Source organism: Bufo gargarizans, chromosome 2 (genome assembly GCF_014858855.1).
Source record: "Bufo gargarizans isolate SCDJY-AF-19 chromosome 2, ASM1485885v1, whole genome shotgun sequence".
Lineage (NCBI taxonomy): Eukaryota > Metazoa > Chordata > Amphibia > Anura > Bufonidae > Bufo > Bufo gargarizans.
This window is the reverse complement of record NC_058081.1, coordinates 610,923,251-610,943,015: the sequence shown is the minus strand read 5'-3', so window position 1 is coordinate 610,943,015 and position 19,765 is coordinate 610,923,251. Positions and strand designations below refer to the sequence as shown.

Below are 19,765 nucleotides of genomic sequence, written 5' to 3'. Positions count from 1 at the left end.
ACTAGCTGCCATCCACTGCACACAGAAAGAAGAGGAATCTGCTTCCAAACTTTTTACTCAGAAGCAGCCCTGGCATCATGGAGGACATTACACAGAGGTACTGACCTGTAGTATTGTGAATAAAGTACTTGTGCTGAGATATAAACTTCCTATTTAGGCTATACCCACATCTGTATTACAGTATTTTAGTAGGTGAGCTTTTTTTTCTCCCTGGCTGTGGTGCTCTCCACTGCAAAACATGACCATCTAACTGTAGTTCACCTGTCACATATTTCTCCGTAAGCAAATTTGAAATAAATCTTGCAGAAAAAAAATGAATGAGCACGTTCATTCTTGAAAGTGTCTGCTTGGAGACATGATTTGCACGTGGGTTTGTTGTGGATATAAAGGGAACCTGTCATGTTGTCTATGAGCTGCATAAAGCATGTTTTACTGAATCTTTTCCCACAAAACTGTCAATCTGCTCAGCTCCTCCTGCTGTATACTTTTATTCTATTCATTTAAATTCCTGCTCATTCTAGCCTTTGAAGTCCAGGAGGTGGCCCTATCAGTGATTGACAGCCTTCCCTCTAATTGTGTATACACAGATAGCTGTCAATAACTGATAGGACAGCCTCCTGGCCTTCAGACACTGCACATTGCTATGTTAACGGTTTTATATGGTCAAAATAGGTGACAGATTCCCTTTAAGTTTTTGTTTACAGGGAACAACTTCTTTTTCTTTGCTTTTAACCTGCCGAACATTTCATCCTGAACGGAGCGAGTCTGCTCTTCCTTCTCAATATCCATAGTCTGTCTTACCCCCGACAGAAGGGGGTCTAAGTCTTCTTGTGAAAAAAGATATCTTTTTTTGATCATCCGCAAAATATGACGAGCCCTGATCTTCTTCCATCTTTGAAAGATACAATCCCTCTTCTTCAGACTCTGACTCCATTAGTACTCTGGGTCTTTTTGCGGGAGGGGAACCAGCGCACGGTTTCTGAACCATACTGGAACGCCGCCTGGATCTCCTCTTTCACAACACTCTTAAGTCCGACAGGAGAGACGATTGCTCCTCTCTGAGAATCTTCGCCAGACAGTCACTACATAAAGCTTTCTTATATGACTCTGGCAATTTTTTTGAACATAAAACACACATCTTCTGGCTTTATTTTTTGGTTCTCCCAGATTTTTAACTGTAGAGTCTCTCTCTCTCCCTACATAGTAAGAGAGAGAGCCCGTTAGCTGCAATACACTGCATAAAAGGGGATATATGAGCCACCTTACAGGCACTTACATGACCCTGGACAGCTGATATATGGACATCCATGCCTTACCCAGACACATATGACCTCTCAATTTATGTCCTACCTGGTCCATCCTGTCGCCGCGCAGCTCCGCCTCCTCTCTTCATGGGGGGACTCATTCAAACGAAGAGTCAACCCCCTCTGCATGCCACCGCCGCACCAGCTCTAGTGTTACCTGGGCGCCGTCATCTTCTTCCACCCATGTGACCACGACTTCCGGTCACATGATCTGCATGCCGCACAGGAGGAGCGCAGGAGCTGCAGCCGATCCCAGGGCTCCCAACCGGAAGAAGCGGCCTCTGCTTCCCACGATACCGCAGGACCTCTACCCCGAGAGGTGCTAGCGTTAGGCCTACTTTATCTGAAGAGGAGAGGCAGAACACCCCGACCAGATTCGGCCCAAATCCTTTCCATTCCCAGAGCAGGGAACGACTTCTCTCTGCTCCTATCCCTGTAGGGACAGGAAGAACACTGGAGAGTGGGGTGCCTTTTAATCTCCCTCGCTTCCTGTCCCTACAGAGACCAATAGGACAACCTCCATGGCTGCTGTCATGGAGGGACGTCCTGGAAATGTAATATAGATAAACCAAAATTAACATGTACCCTAAAAATAGTCCCAACAAAACTGCCACCTTATCCTGTAGTTTCCAAAATGGGGTCACTTTTATTGAGTTTCTACTCTCGGGGTGCATCAGGGGGGCTTCAAATGGGACGTTATAAATTAACCAGCGCAGCAAAATCTGCCTTCCAAAAACCATATGGCGCACCTTTCCCTCTACGCCCCACTGTGTGCCCGTACAGTAGTTTACGGCCACATATGGATGTTTCTGCAAACTACAGAATCGGGGCAATAAATAAAGCATTTCGTTTGGCCGTTAACCCTTGCTTTGCTACTAGATTAAAATGGAAAATTTGCCAAAATATTGAAATTCTCAAAATTCATTCCTTTTCGCCAATAACTCTTGTGCAACACCTAAAGGGTTAACAACGTTTGTTAAATCAGTTTAGAATACCTTGAGGGGTGTAGTTTCTAGAATGGGGTCATTTTGGGGTGGTTTCTGAAAGGAATCCATGTTTTTATATGTTAAAACTAACTCTGTTTTCTGCTGTTTCTGTAACCATGAATCTTATCTCTTTGGCCCTACTCCCGGACAATATCCGAAATATGGAAGTTCCGTTTTTGTTGCCCTTTTTGCCTGTAGAATAGAACGTGTTAATATGATAGGTTGAATAAATACCTTACATTGATATGCTAATAAAGGGGGTAAAACCCCCTCTATATAACCTGTGTGCATTAAAAATAAACTTCAGAGCGTTCATTCAGCACATCATTGTTGTGTCTGTTATTCCCTACTGAGTGAAGCGCTCTCCTGACATCAGAACAAGACTCAAACCAAGCTGATACTAGAAGTTTGGTACCAGAGGGACGTTGAGATTTCCGAACAGTTTGGGGGCCCGTGTCCGGGATCGAGGTGGTCATCCTCGGGTCCGGTAAAAAAGACATCTGTTACTGCCCTCTGGCTGAACCGAGGACCACATCTCGAAGTGGTAAGTAGAACCTACAACTTCTAGTATAATTACTGTATCAGGGATACAGGGAATAGACTCCGGGAGTCTGGGGGAGTGACCCAGGGACTTCGGTAGTCCGCCGTGAGGATCACTCAGAAAATATAGTGCGCACTAGAAAATATTGTCTCAGGGAGACAAGGATGGAGCTTGTTTGACTCAAGTTGTTTAGAGTATAAGAATACAGTTGATATAAGGATACTGATGTCTGGGTGGTAAGTGTACGAACTGAAGTTCACCATTTGCATAGACTTTTAAGGACATTGCATTGTTGTTTTACTGTGTTGCGGAGGTCTGTACCAGAGGGACGTTGAGATTTCCTAACAGTTTTATTTATGTAAGCCTCAAAGTGACTTCAGACCTGAAATGGTCGCTAAAAATTGGGTTTTTGAAAACTTCAAGATTTGCTTCTAAGCCTTGTAACATCCCCAAAAATTTCTAAAATGATCCAAACATGAAGTAGACATATGGGGAATGAAATGTAATAACTATTTTTGGAGGTATTACTATTATAGAAGTAGAGGAATTGAAACTTGCAATTTGGTAAATTTTGTATTTATACAAAATTTTTACTTCATTTTAACATTGTCATGAAGTACAATATGTGGGGGAAAAAAACTCAGAATGGCCTGGATAAGTCAGCTTTTTAAAGTTACCACCGCTTAAAGTGACACTGGTCAGATTTGTAAAAAGTGGCCTGGTCCTTAAGGTGAAATAAGGCCATGTCCTTAAGGAGGTAAAGGGAACCTGTCACCAGGATTGTGTATAGAGCTGAGGACATGGGTTGCTAGATGGCCGCTAGCACATCCGCAATCCCCAAAGCTCTGTGCCATTGTGTATAAAAAAAAAAAAATTGCTACACATGCAAATTAACCGCCTCCCGACCATGTAACGCACGGATGCGTCTGGGAGGCGGTTGATTTATTCCTCCTGGACGCATCCGTGCGTCATCTCGCGAGACGCGAGATTTCGGACTGAGCCGGCCCGCGCATGCGCATCGCGGGCCGGCAAAATTACAAGCACCATTTCGTCACCAGCCTGCCAGCCAATGATCGTGGCTGGCAATTAAAAAAAAAATCCAATCAGAAGCCATATAACAGATCATATTAGTAAATATGATCTGTTATATGGCTTTCCTGCTCCTCTGCTGGTCCTTTTTGTCGGTTGGTCTCAGCAGAGGAGCAGGCTTCACAGTGAGTACACCAAAACACTACACTTTAGCCCCAGATCACCCCCTGCACCCCAATTAACCCTTTGATCACCCCTGTCAATCACTAGTGAAAGGAAAAAAGTGATCAGTGTAAACTGTCACTTTTTTTTCTTTCACTGGTATTGACCGTTAGGTTTTAGGATAGTTTAGGCCCCTTGGTTAGGTAGTTTAGGGATCAGTTAGCGCCCAGCCCACCGCACCGCAGTCCCTTATTCGCTGATTAGCGTATCGCTAATCAGCATTTGTACTTTTATAGTATCTGTAAGTGATCAAAACTGATCACAGTCAGATCTATAATAGTATTAGTGTCACTTTAGTTCGCCCTCCACCCAAAACGCAGTGTTGGCCTGATCGGTTGCCCACACGTGCATTCACCCACACCCGCCCCACCGCAGTGACAAAATGTTTATTTTTTTTATCACTGCATTTTTTTCTTGGGTAGTCTCAGGGAATACCCCTAAATTTAGTTGCCCAAATGTCAAACGGGGTATTCTTCTGAAGAGGCCTACAGGCTTCTGACCCAGTCGGATGAGGAATGGGAACCCTCATCTGATAAATCTAGCCAGTCAGAATATGAACCTGTAGAAAGCAGTGGCAGTCTGACTCAAAGTTCGGACGAGGTCCCTGATAGCACCAGGCGTACCCGGCCCCGTGTCGCTAGACCGCAGGATCCGCTTCAAGGGCAGCAGAGTGGGGCTGGCGCTGTCTGATTATGTGGTGAGGCATACACCAGCAGCGCAGCCCATCCTGGACCTAGTACCAGCACTGCCGTACAACATGGTGAAGTGGCGAGCACCAGAAGGGCAGTTGAAGCTGGTACGGTGGCACGTGCAGTAGTTACCCCGTCGCAGCCACCGAACAGACAGGCCCGTAGAGCCCCTAGAATCCCTGAGGTGCTGGCAAACCCTGATTGGCAGTCCCCAACTTCAGCCGCACATGTAGTTCCCCCTTTCACCACCCAGTCTGGAGTTCGGGTTAAGACAGCTCACATCGGTTCAGCCCTGGGATCTTTTGAGCTGTTCTTGACTGCGGAACTCTTAGACTTAGTTGTGGCAGAAACAAATCGGTATGCCACACAATTTATAACCGCCAACCCGGGAAGCTTTTATGCCCAGCCTTTCCAGTGAAAACCAGTCCAAGTTTCCGAAATTAAAATTCTTCTGGGCCTTCTCCTCAACATGGGTCTAACTAAAAAGCATGAATTGCGCTCATATTGGTCCACGAACCCAATTAATCACATGCCAATGTTCTCTGCTGCTATGTCCAGGACACGATTTGAGACCATCCTGCGTTTCCTGCACTTTAGCAACACCACCTCCCGTCCCAGAGGCCACCCAGCTTTTGACCGGCTCCACAAAATTCAGCCCCTCATAGACCATTTCAACCAGAAATTTGCAGATTTGTATACCCCAGAGCAAAACATCTGCGTAGATGAGTCCCTAATACATTTTACCGGGCGCCTTGGCTTCAAACAATACATCCCAAGCAAGCGCGCCCGGTATGGGGTCAAATTGTATAAGCTCTGTGAAAGGGCCACAGGCTATACCTACAAATTTCGTGCCTATGAGGGAAAAGATCAGACCCTGGAGCCGGTCGGTTGCCCCGACTACCTGGGGAGCAGTGGGAAGACAGTCTGGGACTTGGTGTCACCCTTATTCGGCAAGGGGTACCATCTTTATGTGGACAATTTCTACACAAGTGTGGCCCTCTTCAGGCATTCTTTTCTAGAACAGATTGGCTGCCCCCCCCCCCCCCCCCCCCCATTGTCCCATGGGGATTGAGAGGTTTGTCCTATAAAGGTAAAAAAAAAAAAACAATCACCAGTAAGCAAAAAGGTTAATGTTCAGTTCAAAAAGTTAAAGTTTATATGTTCTGTTTGAAAGTTAAAAAAATTATTGCGTTGCGGCCTGGTTTTTTCTTTTACCTTCCAGGTGGACCAACCGATCGACTAGCTGCAGCACTGATGTGCATTCTGACAGAAGCATTACGCTGCTGTCAGATTACACACAAGTCGGTGTATGCGGCACTGCAAGACCAGATTTCTCCTCTGCAGTAAAAGATACGTTTGCCGAGGCATATAAGCTGAGGTGTTCCTATGCTTTGGCAAACACTTTGTATATAAAAAAAAAAAAATCCCGGCAATGATTTATTCATCCACATCGATTGATGTGAATGGAGAAATCTGGTTTGCCAGGGCATACGAGCTAAGTGGGTATGGATGTTGGGCGGAGCTCCTATGTCCTGGCAGACTCCTTTCCCCTCTTTTTTGGCAGAGATTTTTTCATCCACATTGATCGATGCGAAAGAAATCTGTGCCGTTCATTTTTTTCTTTCAGCCCAGAGGCTGAACGGAAAAAAAAAAAAATCTCATTACCTGTATGCTCAATATAAGGAGAATAGCAGAAACTCCTAATGCTGGCCATACATGTAATGTTTGTACTGCCCTGGCATTTGAGGGTCTCCGCAAACACCCCACAAATGACCCCATTTTAGAAAGAAGACACCCCAAGGTATTCGCTGAGGGGCATATTGAGTCCATGAAAGATTTAAATTTTTGTCTTAAGTTAGCGGAAAGTGACTGAGGAAAAAACCTAATAAAAACACCAATTTCCGCTCTTATGCCCCCCAAAAAAAAAATTCTATGAACTCGCCAGCCCCCTCATTGAATACCTTGGGGTGTCCTTTCCAAAGTGGGGTCACATGTGGGGTATTTATACTGCCCTGGCTTTTTAGGGGCCCTAAAGCATGAGAAGTCTGGGATCCAAATTTCTAAAAATGCCCTCCTAAATGGAATTTGGGCACCTTTGCGCATCTAGGTATCGCCATACTCAGAAGTTGTGGAATGTGTTTTGGGGTGTCATTTTACATATACCCATGCTGGGTGAGATAAATATCTTGGTCAAAAGCCAACTTTGTATTAAAAAAAAAGGGAAAGTTGTCTTTTGCCAAGATATTTCTCACCCAGCATGGGTATATGTAAAATGACACCCCAAAACACATTCCCCAACTTCTCCTGAGTACGGCGATACCAGATGTGACACTTTTTTCAGCCTAGGTGGGCAAAGGGGCACACATTCCAAAGTGCACCTTACGGATTTCACTGGTCATTTTTTACAGATTGATTGCAAACTACTTCACATATGGGCCCCTAAAATGCCAGGGCAGTATAACTACCCCACAAGTGACCCCATTTTGGAAAGAAGACACCCCAAGGTATTTTGTGATGGGCATAGTGAGTTCATGGAAGTTTTTATTTTTTGTCACAAGTTAGTGGAATGAGACTTTGTAAGAAAAAAAAAATTTCCACTAACTTGTAACAAAAATAAAAAAGTTCTATGAACTCACTATGCCCATCAGCGAATACCTTAGGGTGTCTACTTTCCGAAATGGGTCATTTGTGGGGGTTTTCTACTGTCTGGGCATTGTAGAACCTCAGGAAACATGACAGGTGCTCAGAACGTCAGAGCTGCTTCAAAAAGCGGAAATTCACATTTTTGTACCATAGTTTGTAAACGCTATAACTTACCCAAACCATGTTTTTTTTTGCCCATTTTTTTTTATCAAAGACATGTAGAACAAAAAAATTTAGTGAATATATGGAGGTGGTTTTTTTTTTTTGCAAAATTTTACAACTGAAAGTAGTCATTTTTTGCAAAAAAAACATTAATTTTTGATTAACAAAAGTAAAAATGTCAGCAGCAATGAAATACCACCAAATGAAAGCTCTATTAGTGAGAAGAAAAGGAGGTAAAATTCATTTGGGTGGTAAGTTGCATGACCGAGCAATAAACGGTGAAAGTAGTGTAGTGCAGAAGTGTAAAAAGTGGCCTGGTCATTAAAGGGGTTGTCCGGGTTCAGAGCTGAACCCGGACAATACCCTTTATTTTCACCCCGGCAGCCCTCCGGAGCATCTCATGCTCCGATACGCTCCGGTGCCCTGCGCTAGATCGCGCAGGGCACGGGCTCTTGTGTTTTCAATAACACACTGCCGGGCGGTAACTTCCACCCAGCAGTGTGTTCGGTGATGTCACCGGCTCTGAGGGGCGGGCTTTAGCTCTGCCCTAGCCGTTTTACTGGCTAGGGCAGAGCCAAATCTCGCCCATCAGTGCCGGTGACATCACCGGGCTGCCTGTCAGCCCCATAGAGAGCCCGGTATGTCACCGGAACTCAGAAAAATGACTTTGCACTGTGCGATTTAGCGGAGAGCATTGGAGCATGAACTGCTCCGATGCTCATGTCAGGGGTGCTGCCAGGGTGAAAATGGAGGGATGTCCAGGTTCAGCTCTGAACCTGGACAACCCCTTTAAGGGGGTTTTAGCTAGGGGGGGGGGGGGGGGTATTACAAAACTGCTGACAGACCAAGTAGGTATGAGGACAGGTGATTAATACCTGTCCCTGGTTGAGTGTTGCTCTAGACGAGCATTGGGTACAGGCATCAATGTATGGGCACAAGGTTTAATATATGCAGATGAACCTTGAGGTGCAATATTACACCTAAAGGCTCAGCCCTCCCCACTGACACAGCCAGGCAGTGTAAACATGTTCAGGGACACTACATTGCTATGACCAGTGAATGGTTACAGCCATGGAACAGTGGTTTTCTAGAGGCATGCGAGCTTCAGGATACCTCCAAGTACATGTGCTCAAGCACGGAGAAGCTGTGGTTCCATGTACATGCCCCCGCTTGCAATTTGGGTCCAAGTATTGTATTACAAGGACTTTGGCAACAACTCCTCAGTACAAACGGGGGGGGGGGGGGGGGGGGTGTCACAGAATAACTAGATCCAGACATCCACCGAGCAGCACATTATAGGGACGTGTCCCCACTGCACACCATTGATGCCTAGGTGCTGGAACAGTGCAGGTAAACCAACAGGAATAAAGAGTGTACTTAAGTCTGCAGAACACTGCACACCCTTTTGACATTGTAAGTTACTAACCATCACCAAGCAGCAGTGATTCTGGAACATTCATGTCTGTTCTGTCCCTCCATTAATGTAGGATATACATATGGGTGTTCCAGCAACATGGGCAGGAGGGGGAGGGGGGATTTTTCATGTAGAACACATCCCATCTCAGGAGTTTCTCTTAACAGATAAGACATGTTCTGAGTTGCCTTGTTAATCCAACAAAACACAAGAAGCAGAAGCCAGTTAAATAACTTTATTTCTCTGGACCAGTTTGTTACAGTACAGGTAAAGTGCAATGACGTTCCATGTCTGATGGAGTGAATTCAAGTATTAATGCCCCAAAGTAAACTTAATGGGAATTAATTGGAACAGCCATTAAAACAATTGCGTCCTAGGAGTTTAGAGGAATGCATCTCTAGACAATGTTTAGTCGACCTCCTCAATTGTGGGTCCAGATGAAGCACCACCAGATGGAGCACCACCTGCTCCTGGGAAGCCACCAGGCATTCCTCCTGGCATGCCACCAGCACTCTGGTACAGCTTAGTGATGATGGGGTTACAGACCTTCTCAAGTTCCTTCTGTTGATGTTCAAATTCATCCTTCTCTGCAGTCTGAAAGGAGAATAAAAAAGTTAAACCAGGCATTGCACACCATTCACATTAATCAGAGGCATTTGTCGCTCAGACATCCAAGGAAGGTACTCAAACCATCATGAGCCTCACAGCTCTGGTCTGGTGGAAACTACGAATGGCTTTGGAAACATTCATCACAGCGACTGCATAACCTGGGACCCAGTTTTAGGCATACCTGGTTCTTGTCCAGCCAAGCAATAATCTCATTGCATTTATCCAGGATCTTCTGCTTGTCCTCATCTGAGATCTTTCCTTGGAGTTTCTCATCCTCAACGGTTGCTTTCATGTTGAAGGCATAGGATTCCAGAGAGTTCTTGGAGGAAACCTTGTCTCTCTGCTTTTCATCTTCAGCCTTATACCTCTCAGCCTCTTGAACCATGCGCTCAATGTCTTCCTTGCTGAGACGACCTGAAGGAGGAAAAAAGCTTGATGTAATCTATACACATCTAATGCACCTGCTACTAACATGAGGAGCTTACAGATTAAACCGCTCAGACATCCAAGGAAGGTACTAGAACCATCATGAGCCTCACAGCTCTGGTCTGGTGGAAACTACGAATGGCTTTGGAAACGTTCATCACAGCGGAAAAGAGGAAAGAATAAAGACATTTACCTTTGTCGTTGGTAATGGTGATCTTGTTTTCTTTGCCAGTGCTCTTATCCACAGCAGACACGTTTAGGATACCATTGGCATCAATGTCAAATGTCACCTCAATCTGAGGAACGCCACGAGGAGCTGGAGGAATGCCAGTTAGCTCAAACTTGCCCAGTAGGTTATTGTCCTTGGTCATGGCCCTCTCACCTTCATATACCTGAACATAAGCATACAGAGCATATATAAATGTCAAGAGCCAGTGAGGTCCTTCACAGGTTCACAACCTATGAATGTTTGGATGTCACATTACCAGAACCCAGCATGGCCTGTCAGACAGCTGCCAGGGCATGCAGGAAATAGTTCTCAATGGCTGGGGTTCACAGGTTGAACACCTATGCTGCTATAAAGTCAGACAATACTCCGAGGATATACTGGATGCTCACCTGAATCAAGACACCTGGCTGGTTGTCAGAATATGTAGTGAAGGTCTGTGTCTGCTTTGTGGGAATGGTCGTGTTACGCTTGATCAGGACAGTCATGACTCCACCAGCAGTCTCAATTCCCAGAGACAGAGGAGTGACATCAAGCAGAAGGAGGTCCTGCACGTTCTCAGATTTGTCTCCAGACAAGATGGCGGCCTGAACAGCTGGAAACGAACAGTCCATTAGATATTTCATTACCAGTACACAACTTATACATTTAGGGTGGGAGACACTCAGACATCCAAGGAAGGTACTGAAGCCATCATGAGCCTCACAGCTCTGGTCTGGTGGAAACTACGAATGGCTTTGGAAACATTCATCATTGTGAATCCCCACAGTTTCATGGAGGCTAAATTAACAACACTTGTATATAGAATACCCTGCTTTAAAGACCTACCTGCACCATAGGCTACAGCTTCATCAGGGTTGATACTCTTGTTCAGTTCCTTTCCATTGAAGAAGTCCTGAAGGAGCTTCTGAATCTTGGGGATACGCGTGGACCCACCAACCAACACAATGTCATGGATTTGTGACTTGTCAAGCTTAGCGTCACGAAGAGACTTCTCTACTGGATCCAGGGTTCCTCTGAAGAGATCAGCATTCAATTCTTCAAAGCGAGCTCTGGTGATTGAAGTGTAGAAGTCGATGCCTTCATACAGAGAGTCAATTTCTATGCTAGCCTGGGTACTGGATGACAGAGTGCGCTTTGCACGCTCGCAGGCAGTGCGGAGACGGCGAACAGCTCTTTTGTTATCAATGATGTCCTTCTTGTGCTTTCTCTTGAATTCGGCTACAAAGTGATTCACCATTCTGTTATCAAAGTCTTCACCACCCAGATGGGTGTCACCAGCTGTTGACTTTACTTCAAAGATTCCATCTTCAATGGTCAGGATGGACACATCAAAAGTGCCACCACCGAGATCAAAGATCAACACATTCCTTTCTGCTCCAACCTGTGAATCAGACAGATTGTCAGAACACCAGAAATCATTGGGCAAGAGATTTTTTTTGCTGCCGTTTGTTCATAGAATGTTTAAGGGGTTCTCACTTCAGCAAGTGGCATTCATGTGGAGAAAGTCAGGCACTCACTAATGTATTATTCATGTTGCCTCCTAGTCATTTCTTATCACCTTATACAGTTTCCATGGTTACAGACCACCCAGCAATCCAGTGGTGGTTGTGCTTGCACAATATAGAAAAATAAAAAAGCATCAGCCTCTCTGGTGATATATTGTGCATGCATGACCACCACTGATGGATTGCAGGGTAACCATGGACACAAGCCGTGTATAATGTGATCAGTGAATCCAGCCAGCAAAGGGGGTAATAGATAATAAATTAGTAAGTGGCTTATATTAACGCTACATGATAAATGCCACATACTGAAGTTATACAACCCCTTTAAACTCCACTGCTTATAAGTCAGTGCTTGACTATAGTTACAGGGAACAAAATGCCACACCATACATTTGTGTTTAGCACTAGTTTATGCAAGGATAGTAAAGTACCAAGAGGATCGCTCAGACATCCAAGGAAGGTACTAGAACCATCATGAGCCTCACAGCTCTGGTCTGGTGGAAACTACGAATGGCGTTGGAAACGTTCATCACAGCGATCCACATGGTAATTCAACATAGCATGTAAGGTTACCTTTTTGTCCAATCCATAGGCAATGGCTGCAGCAGTTGGCTCATTAATGATACGCAGTACGTTGAGCCCAGAAATGGTACCAGCATCCTTGGTAGCCTGGCGCTGGGAATCATTGAAGTAGGCTGGGACAGTGATCACAGCACTTGACACAGTCTGCAAAATAAAGTAAATTACATTTCACAAAGAAGCTTTATTTACACACTGTTAGTCTAGAGCAGCTCTGAAGGAGCAACACCATTCTAATTAGTTTATGAAGAAATCTTAGGCCTTCAGTATCTGATCAGATGTCCGAAGTTTGCACCCCACATTCCTGCTATAAGCCTCCTGCACCAGAGCTACACATGCACTGGAGTGGGTAGAGCTCGTAACTGCAGCACTGCTATTCCTGTCCGAAGAGCTGCAGTTACCAGCTCCATGCATTAGATAGTTTGGTAGTTTCAGCCCCATTCTGAAACAGCCAGTTACATATGGCCTGTTCTGAGGATTGACAGAAACAGTGGTATGAATAGTCCCCCAATTATACAAGACAGTAAACTGCCAGGTTGCAATCAAGTTCAATGGGAAGGGCAGTAGCCATACTGGAATAAGGCCACCACATTTCAGATCATGGGGGCCCACCAAAATATCAGAAGGTAGTTTCATTAACCACCATAATTTACTAGCCAACTCACCTTGCCAAGATAAGCTTCTGCAATCTCCTTCATCTTTGTTAAGACCATAGAGGAAACCTCTTCAGGGAAGAAAGACTTGGTCTCTCCTTTGTATTCAACTTGGAGCTTTGGTTTTCCACCATCACTGATAACATCAAATGGCCAGTGCTTCATGTCAGACTGTACAACAGAGTCCTCAAATCTACGCCCAATCAGTCGTTTGGCATCTAAAAACAAACCCAAACACCAATCAGCAACTTTACCCAGAGACAGTGTCACTGAAGAACGACTGCTTTCATCTTCAACTTACCAAACACTGTATTGGTTGGATTCATGGCCACTTGATTTTTGGCAGCATCACCAATCAACCTCTCGGTGTCTGTGAAAGCAACATAGCTGGGCGTGGTCCTGTTGCCCTGGTCATTGGCAATAATCTCCACCTTGCCATGCTGAAACACACCCACACAGGAGTAGGTGGTGCCAAGGTCAATGCCAACTGCTGGTCCCTTAGACATTTCTGAAAGAACCACAAGTGAATATTATACACAGAGCAGCACTAATAGTCTTGTAGATTTTGCAGTATTGGATGAGGTTAGGGCTGAAGGCTTATGTAGTAATACAACGGTCATAGCTTCTAAATGATTAAAGGGGTTGTCCGGGTTAAGCTAAATTGCTCAGGGCACAGGCTCTTGTTTTCAACACACTACCAGTCACCGGGTCTGAGGGATGGGCTTTAGCTCTGCCCTAGCCGTTTTAGTGGCTAGGGCAGAGCTAAATCCCACCCATCAGTGTCGGTGACATCACCGGGGTTCCTGGCAGCCTCATGGAGAGCCCCGGTACGTCACCGGATCTCCAAAAAAGGCCTTTGACCTGCACAATTTGTCACAGAGCAAAGGAGAGCATCAGAGCTGCAGGGGTGAAAATGGAGGGATGTCCGGGTTCAGCTCTGAACCAGGACAATCCCGTTAAATGGGCTCTCATATGAAACAATGGGGCATATTGATAGGATATATGCCCCCATTGTATGAGATGTAGATCCCAGTAGTGGGAGCTGCACCTCTCAGACATGTGGTGGATGGCATACTGCACCCTCCATTTATTTCTATGGGCAGCTGAAAATAGCAAAGCACTGGCCTGGCCATTTCAATCAGGCCCATAAAACGGAATGGGAGCAGCGACTGGTCATGGGTGGTGCACTCGCATTCATAGGGGGGGGGGGGGGGGGCCCAGACCAGAGTCCTCCAGCCACCACTTTGCCTGATCTGTACTCAATATAGATGCAGGTCCCACACTTGACAACGTGCCCCCCAATTGTCTCAGATGAGAATACCCATTTAAAGATGAAGCAGGTAGAACCATGTCAGTGTAGATCAGTATAGTGGATCATTTTAGTCTGCCCCCTCATGTTGCCAGAAATGCAAAGAGCAGCTGCTCCCCACCAAGAGTTTAGCCTCCCCCACTGTCTAGTTAACATCCAGTTTGGCCAGGGTCGAGTGTTCAGCAGCAGCCTATAACATGCATCCCATGAACCATTGTGACAGGGGGACATGCCACCATTACAGCCAGGCGTTGCATGGCAGCAGCAGCCCAGGTACACACCAAGGTGCACAGGACTAGCAACAAGGTGGTGGGGGCAGTAAGCAGGGGTTTGACCCAATACTGCACCCTAAGGGTTGATAAGCCCATTAGATCATCATGACAATGCAGTGTACAGCAGGTTAGAGAACAGAAGGAGCTGAGCAGATTAAGAACACATGCTGAGCCTAGTCCTGGGCAGCCCTACGTGACTGCCACCTACACGCATACTCAGGGCAGGCTATAGCTCACACAATAGGGCAGGAGAGGACAGACAGCAAGCAACATGCGAGCCTTCAACCCAAAATGGCCGAGCAGCCGCCATTTTACCATCGACAGACCACGTGACACCACGCCAGTTAACCCATTAATAACCCACAAATTAACGACTAAACCACTACAGTTTCATTCACACTACTAGTTCTAGAATAAACAGGCAATGGACGCCAGTAATGCGAGAATGAACGGTAAAGCTCCACATTATGCAGAAAATACCGCCCCACAAGTGAAGAAACGATAAGGACATATATCCCGAGCCGAACCCCCACAATGTCTCAATGTCCTCCACATTACCTGCGCTGCTGTACACGTTCCTCTGTCTTGTCTGAGCTGCTCGCCGTCTCCGAGCTGCTTGCTGGTAAAATGAGGAGGAGTGATAGTGCCGGCGCCCTTTTATCGGGCTCGAGAAGCTTCCAGAACTCTGCGTGACGTCACCGCCCTTCCACCAATCACTGCGCTGCATTTAGTCATCTGACCCAAACCGTCGTCATCTTCTGGAACATTCTAATGTCCGCATTGAGCCGGTTTAACTCGTTGTGAGCCGTGGGTGACCGCCGCCATCTTTAAGTCATTCAGAGACTCTTAGGTTATTGTTTTATTTGGGGCCTGACCGCTGTAAACGGAGAGCTGAAATAAACAGCGGCACGGACATTTTAGTAGTTTTATAAATATCAGAAAAACTGGGCAATCCCGTGTTGTGAGGAAAGGTGTACTTCTGAAATAGGGATCGTAATAAAACCTTAGAGATAGCACCACCTGATAATGGTTCGTGGTTCGTTGTAACTGATGTTACTATGGTTAGAGATGTGTAATAAAGTTGGTTTTGCCCTAAAGAAAAATGGCGAGTTTTCCTTCTTACTGGGATGGACTTCACTTTGGCCGTTGTGTGAAAGGTTGGTAAAGTCACGTGGTATTTCTTCCTGCTTCAATCGTCAGCCAATCACAGGCGTTCGTTCAGCTAGAGGTTTAGTTGCTAGGTAAACGTTCTCCATGTGGCGGGTCTGAGGAGACGGTTGTGTAATGAGGCGATTCAAGCTCTCTGCATTTGTACAGGCACGGAGGTCGTTTTCTTGTGTTGACCTATATACCGTGCAATAGGTGACATTTAGGATGAAGCTATATTATGTTGAGGGGAAATGGGTTCTGTTTCAGAAGGCTGTACATAAGGCCAGGGAGGCGCATGGTGGCAGCAGCTGCAACCAAAACCCAAGCTGATGTGGCTGTTTACCGGATACAGCAGTAACATGTGGTATAGTGGCAGGCAGTGTCCTTCGCCATACCCTCCGACTGCTGAAAAACCCAAGGAGGGTCTACAGCAGTGTCTTACAAATGCTGCCCGCTAGTGCCCTTTGTGCCCCCCCACAGTAGTTATTCGGACATACTGTCCCCTTCTCAATGATCCCAGCTAAAAAAGGTTATGGTATCGTATGCCAGCACCTTCTACATTGCTCTCTGTGCCTTTCCAGCCCGTGTGTATAACGTCCAAAAGAAAGAGATGTCCAGTACAGGAAATAAAATCTTCATGCTTTGTTGTAGAAATAATTAAAATTCCATCTCCACGGTGCAAATGTATCTTATACCAACGCGTTTCGATCAGGAAGATCTTAGTCATGGCATGGCACGTTTCCAGGCCTGTGCACTCCCCCACTTAGCAACTGTTCTATTTTTTTGCGGAACGGACATACGGAAACGGAATGCATGCGTAGTAACTTGTGTGCTTGAGGCCTTAAAACATCTCTGTTCCTCTGCCACTGGTCTCCACGGCTCCTAGGCAAAACATTATGGCACGTAGTGTGTCCACCAATAGCAGCCAAGGACATCAGGTCATCACCTCCTGCTACTGGAGAACAGGGCGGCATAATGTGACATCACATAGAAGAAATATCTCGCCAACGACAGCTGCCTCACAAAAGGGTTACTACTAATGTAAATGGACACCAAAATTACTGGATGTGGAACAGTATAGCATAATGGTCTGTCTGGTCACACCATGCAATTTATACCCTCAACCAAGCACCATATGGGAATTTCTCAGCCCTGTCTATCTCCACAGTCCAAATGTATCTTATAGTCAACACGTTTCGATCAGGAAAATCTTAGTCATGGCATGAGCTCAGGCCTGTGCACTCCCCCGCTCAGCAGGCATGATGGCATCACTGCACTGCGCTTGCTGGGGAGCGCAAAGGCTGGATGCTGACAGCTCCCTGCTTCACCATCACGTTCCTCCTTATGGTGCAGATACAGTATCAGGACATGCACTGATATTCGGGACTGACCTGTCTGACCCCGGAGGGTTGTCAGTAGGCTTAAGTCTCGTTCTTTAATGCGTCTTGCGAACTCGCAAAAAAGTTGATAACGTCATGGGGTATATTATCCAATCAAGTTAATCCTTTCATTTTCCAAATTAGCTCTGAAAAATAAAAGATGGAATCCAATTGGTTGCAATGGGCAGCTAAGCCAGTTTTTCTTTGCATCAGTTTGATAAATCTCCCCCCTTGTTGGTGTAATTTGTGTCAGAGTTATCGACTGTCGCGCACTGGCCCAGAATTATGGATGGTGAAGAAGCGAAATTGTCAGGGTCGGGTTAGATGTCTGGCGGTAGGTAGGCGCTTCTTCACCTGCAGGGACAGCCCCTCACAGGTATAGAACTCTTGTTGAGAAAAATCGATTTGCTTCTCCTTAGACAACCCCTTTAAAGGGGTTATCCACCAGTTAATATTGATGAGCTGTCGTCAAGATAGGTCATCAATATCAGATTGGTGGTGGTACGATACCCAGCACCGCTGCTGATCAGCTGTTTGACGAGGAGGCGACACTATGCCTCTTCTCCTGTGGAGCAGCGACGTAATGTAATAACAAGTGAATGACGCAAGTACTCGTCATTAAGCTACATGCACACGAACGTTGTGTGTTTTGCGGATCCGCAAATTGCGGAACGGCACGGACAGCCATTAATATAACTGCCTATTCTTGTCCGCAAAATGGACAAGAAAAGGACAGGTTAAAAAAAAATTGCGGACCACGGACACAGAGTGCTGTCCGCAGCTTTTGCGGCACCATTGAAGTTAATGGGTCCGCATCCAAGCCGCAAAAACTGTGGCTCGGATGTGGACCAAAACAACGTTCGTGTGCATGAGGCCATACACCGTACTTCCGAGATAAAGTGCAGTGTAATGAACAGGAAGTGGTGCTCGCATGGAGAGCCGCCTCCTCTTCAAACAACTGATCTGCAGGGGTGCCAGGAGTCGGACCTTCGCCAATCAGATATTGATGACCTATCTTGACGATAGGTCATCCATATTAATGGCTAGACAACCCCTAGTTTGTGCTTGAATCCTCTAAAGAGGACAATAGTAAAAAATCTTTTGACAAGTGAAGTTGAGTTCATATCTACACGGGAGGCTCCATTCACCGTCAAAAAGACCTGGTGAAAAAGTCCTGCATGTAAAAGAACACCATCAGTAAGGTGCCTGTTCCTCCACTTCTGGTATTTCCGTTGTTCTGCTCCACTAACGGAAATATATAGCGGTGGTGTGAACTCTGCCTTTCCAGCGTCTGCTTCTCACTTAACATTCCTAAAGCTGGCAAAGGTTTATGGTTCTGAGACTTTCACCATTTTCCCCTTTGAAAAAACAGCCACTCATGGTCTATAGCTTGTAAACCCAGCCTTAGGGCTTATGCACACGACCGTTGTTTTGCGATCTGCAAGTTGCAGATCCGCAAAACACAGATACCGGCCATGTGCATTCCGTATTTTGCGGAACAGAATGGCCGGCCCCTAATAGAACAGTCCTATACTTGTCCGTAAGGGTATCGTCACAGGGGCTCTATACCGGAAAAGAACTGATCAGGCATATCCCCATGCATTCTGAATGGAGAGCAATCCGTTCAGGATGCATCAGGATGTCTTCAGTGCAGTCATTTTGACTGATCAAGCAAAAGATAAAATCGCAGCATGCTACGGTTTTATCTCCGGCGAAAAAAACTGAAGACTTGTCTGAATGCCGGATCCGGCATTTTTCCCTATAGGAATGTATTAGTGCCGGATCCAGCATTAAAAATACTGGAATGCCGGATCCGGCCTTCCGGTCTGCGCATGCGAAGACCAGTAAAAATGTTAAAAAAGATACAAGACGGATCCGTCTGTCCGCATGACAAGCGGAGAGACGGATCCGTTCCTGCAATGCATTTGTGAGACGAATCCGCATCCGGATGCGTCTCACAATTGCTTTCAGTCACATCCAGATCGGCGGATCTAGCAGGCAGTTCCGACGAAGGAACTGCTTGCCGGATAACACTGCGCGCAAGTGTGAAAGTAGCCTAATGTGGACAATAAAATAGGACATGTTGTATTTTTTTGCAGAACAGGCATACGGACACGGAATGCACACAGAGTAATTTCCTTTTTTTTTTTTTCATGGCCCCTTATAGGATAGGTACTTCTGGAAACCAGGGTAATTTGGTAGTAAAAATACACATGTAGATGCATCTTAGGTTTCCAGTACGCTCGTCAGCAATGCTTTTTTCCCCTTTTTTATTGCATATAATGATCACTGGTAAACACAGCTGACATTTGCTGTGCACTACATTTAATAATGATAAGATTTGTTTTATTTAAGGATTTTTCTATTTCCTGTAAAATCGCTTTTCTAGTATGTTCTTTGCACAGAAGGGCTGGAAGATGTTCCTGCCGAGAACATTCTCCCCCTCCCACTTAACTATCCTGTTTCCTTTGTGAATTCCCTGCCCCCCTCTTCTTTTATCTTACTGCTGCAGACACACAGCCTGCTACAGTACCTGATTACCAGATCTAATGATGATGTCAATTTGCCATCTGTAAATTAAAAAAAAATCTAAAATTATTGCTGTATATGATGAATATGGTAGAAATTATTTGCTTTGTCTTCATATTTTATTTATAGCAGTAAC

General features: G+C 45.6%; 1 protein-coding gene and 4 non-coding genes across 5 annotated transcripts; all 5 read right to left on the bottom strand.

Annotated features, from left to right (window-relative positions):
- Nucleotides 1-9,210: 9,210 nt before the first annotated feature.
- On the bottom strand, nt 9,211-15,282 carry HSPA8 (heat shock protein family A (Hsp70) member 8). Its single transcript, XM_044282027.1, has 9 exons — nt 15,131-15,282; nt 13,293-13,499; nt 13,004-13,209; nt 12,333-12,485; nt 11,080-11,635; nt 10,644-10,846; nt 10,219-10,417; nt 9,781-10,013; nt 9,211-9,584 (listed from the first exon to the last, which is right to left on the bottom strand). Exons 2-9 carry the CDS (start codon nt 13,495-13,497, stop codon nt 9,399-9,401), a joined length of 1,941 nt encoding a protein of 646 aa, XP_044137962.1. The 5' UTR covers nt 13,498-13,499; nt 15,131-15,282; the 3' UTR covers nt 9,211-9,398.
- LOC122929798 lies at nt 9,650-9,748 on the bottom strand. The gene has a single exon (XR_006388018.1). It is a non-coding gene; the product is annotated as a small nucleolar RNA SNORD14 (small nucleolar RNA).
- Nucleotides 10,093-10,191, bottom strand: LOC122929797. Its single transcript, XR_006388017.1, has one exon. It is a non-coding gene; the product is annotated as a small nucleolar RNA SNORD14 (small nucleolar RNA).
- LOC122929800 lies at nt 10,912-11,010 on the bottom strand. Its single transcript, XR_006388020.1, has one exon. It is a non-coding gene; the product is annotated as a small nucleolar RNA SNORD14 (small nucleolar RNA).
- Nucleotides 12,199-12,297, bottom strand: LOC122929799. The gene has a single exon (XR_006388019.1). It is a non-coding gene; the product is annotated as a small nucleolar RNA SNORD14 (small nucleolar RNA).
- Nucleotides 15,283-19,765: the final 4,483 nt, after the last annotated feature.

Excerpts from the sequence above, each read along its gene's own strand:
- HSPA8 (XM_044282027.1), bottom strand. The coding sequence starts at position 13,497 with ATGTCTAAGGGACCAGCAGTTGGCATTGACCTTGGCACCACCTACTCC. Across the intron at positions 12,486-13,003 it reads CAGAAGCTTATCTTGGCAAG|ACTGTGTCAAGTGCTGTGAT; the intron begins GTGAGTTGGCTA and ends TTTATTTTGCAG. Across the intron at positions 9,585-9,780 it reads CTTGGCTGGACAAGAACCAG|ACTGCAGAGAAGGATGAATT; the intron begins GTATGCCTAAAA and ends TTCTCCTTTCAG.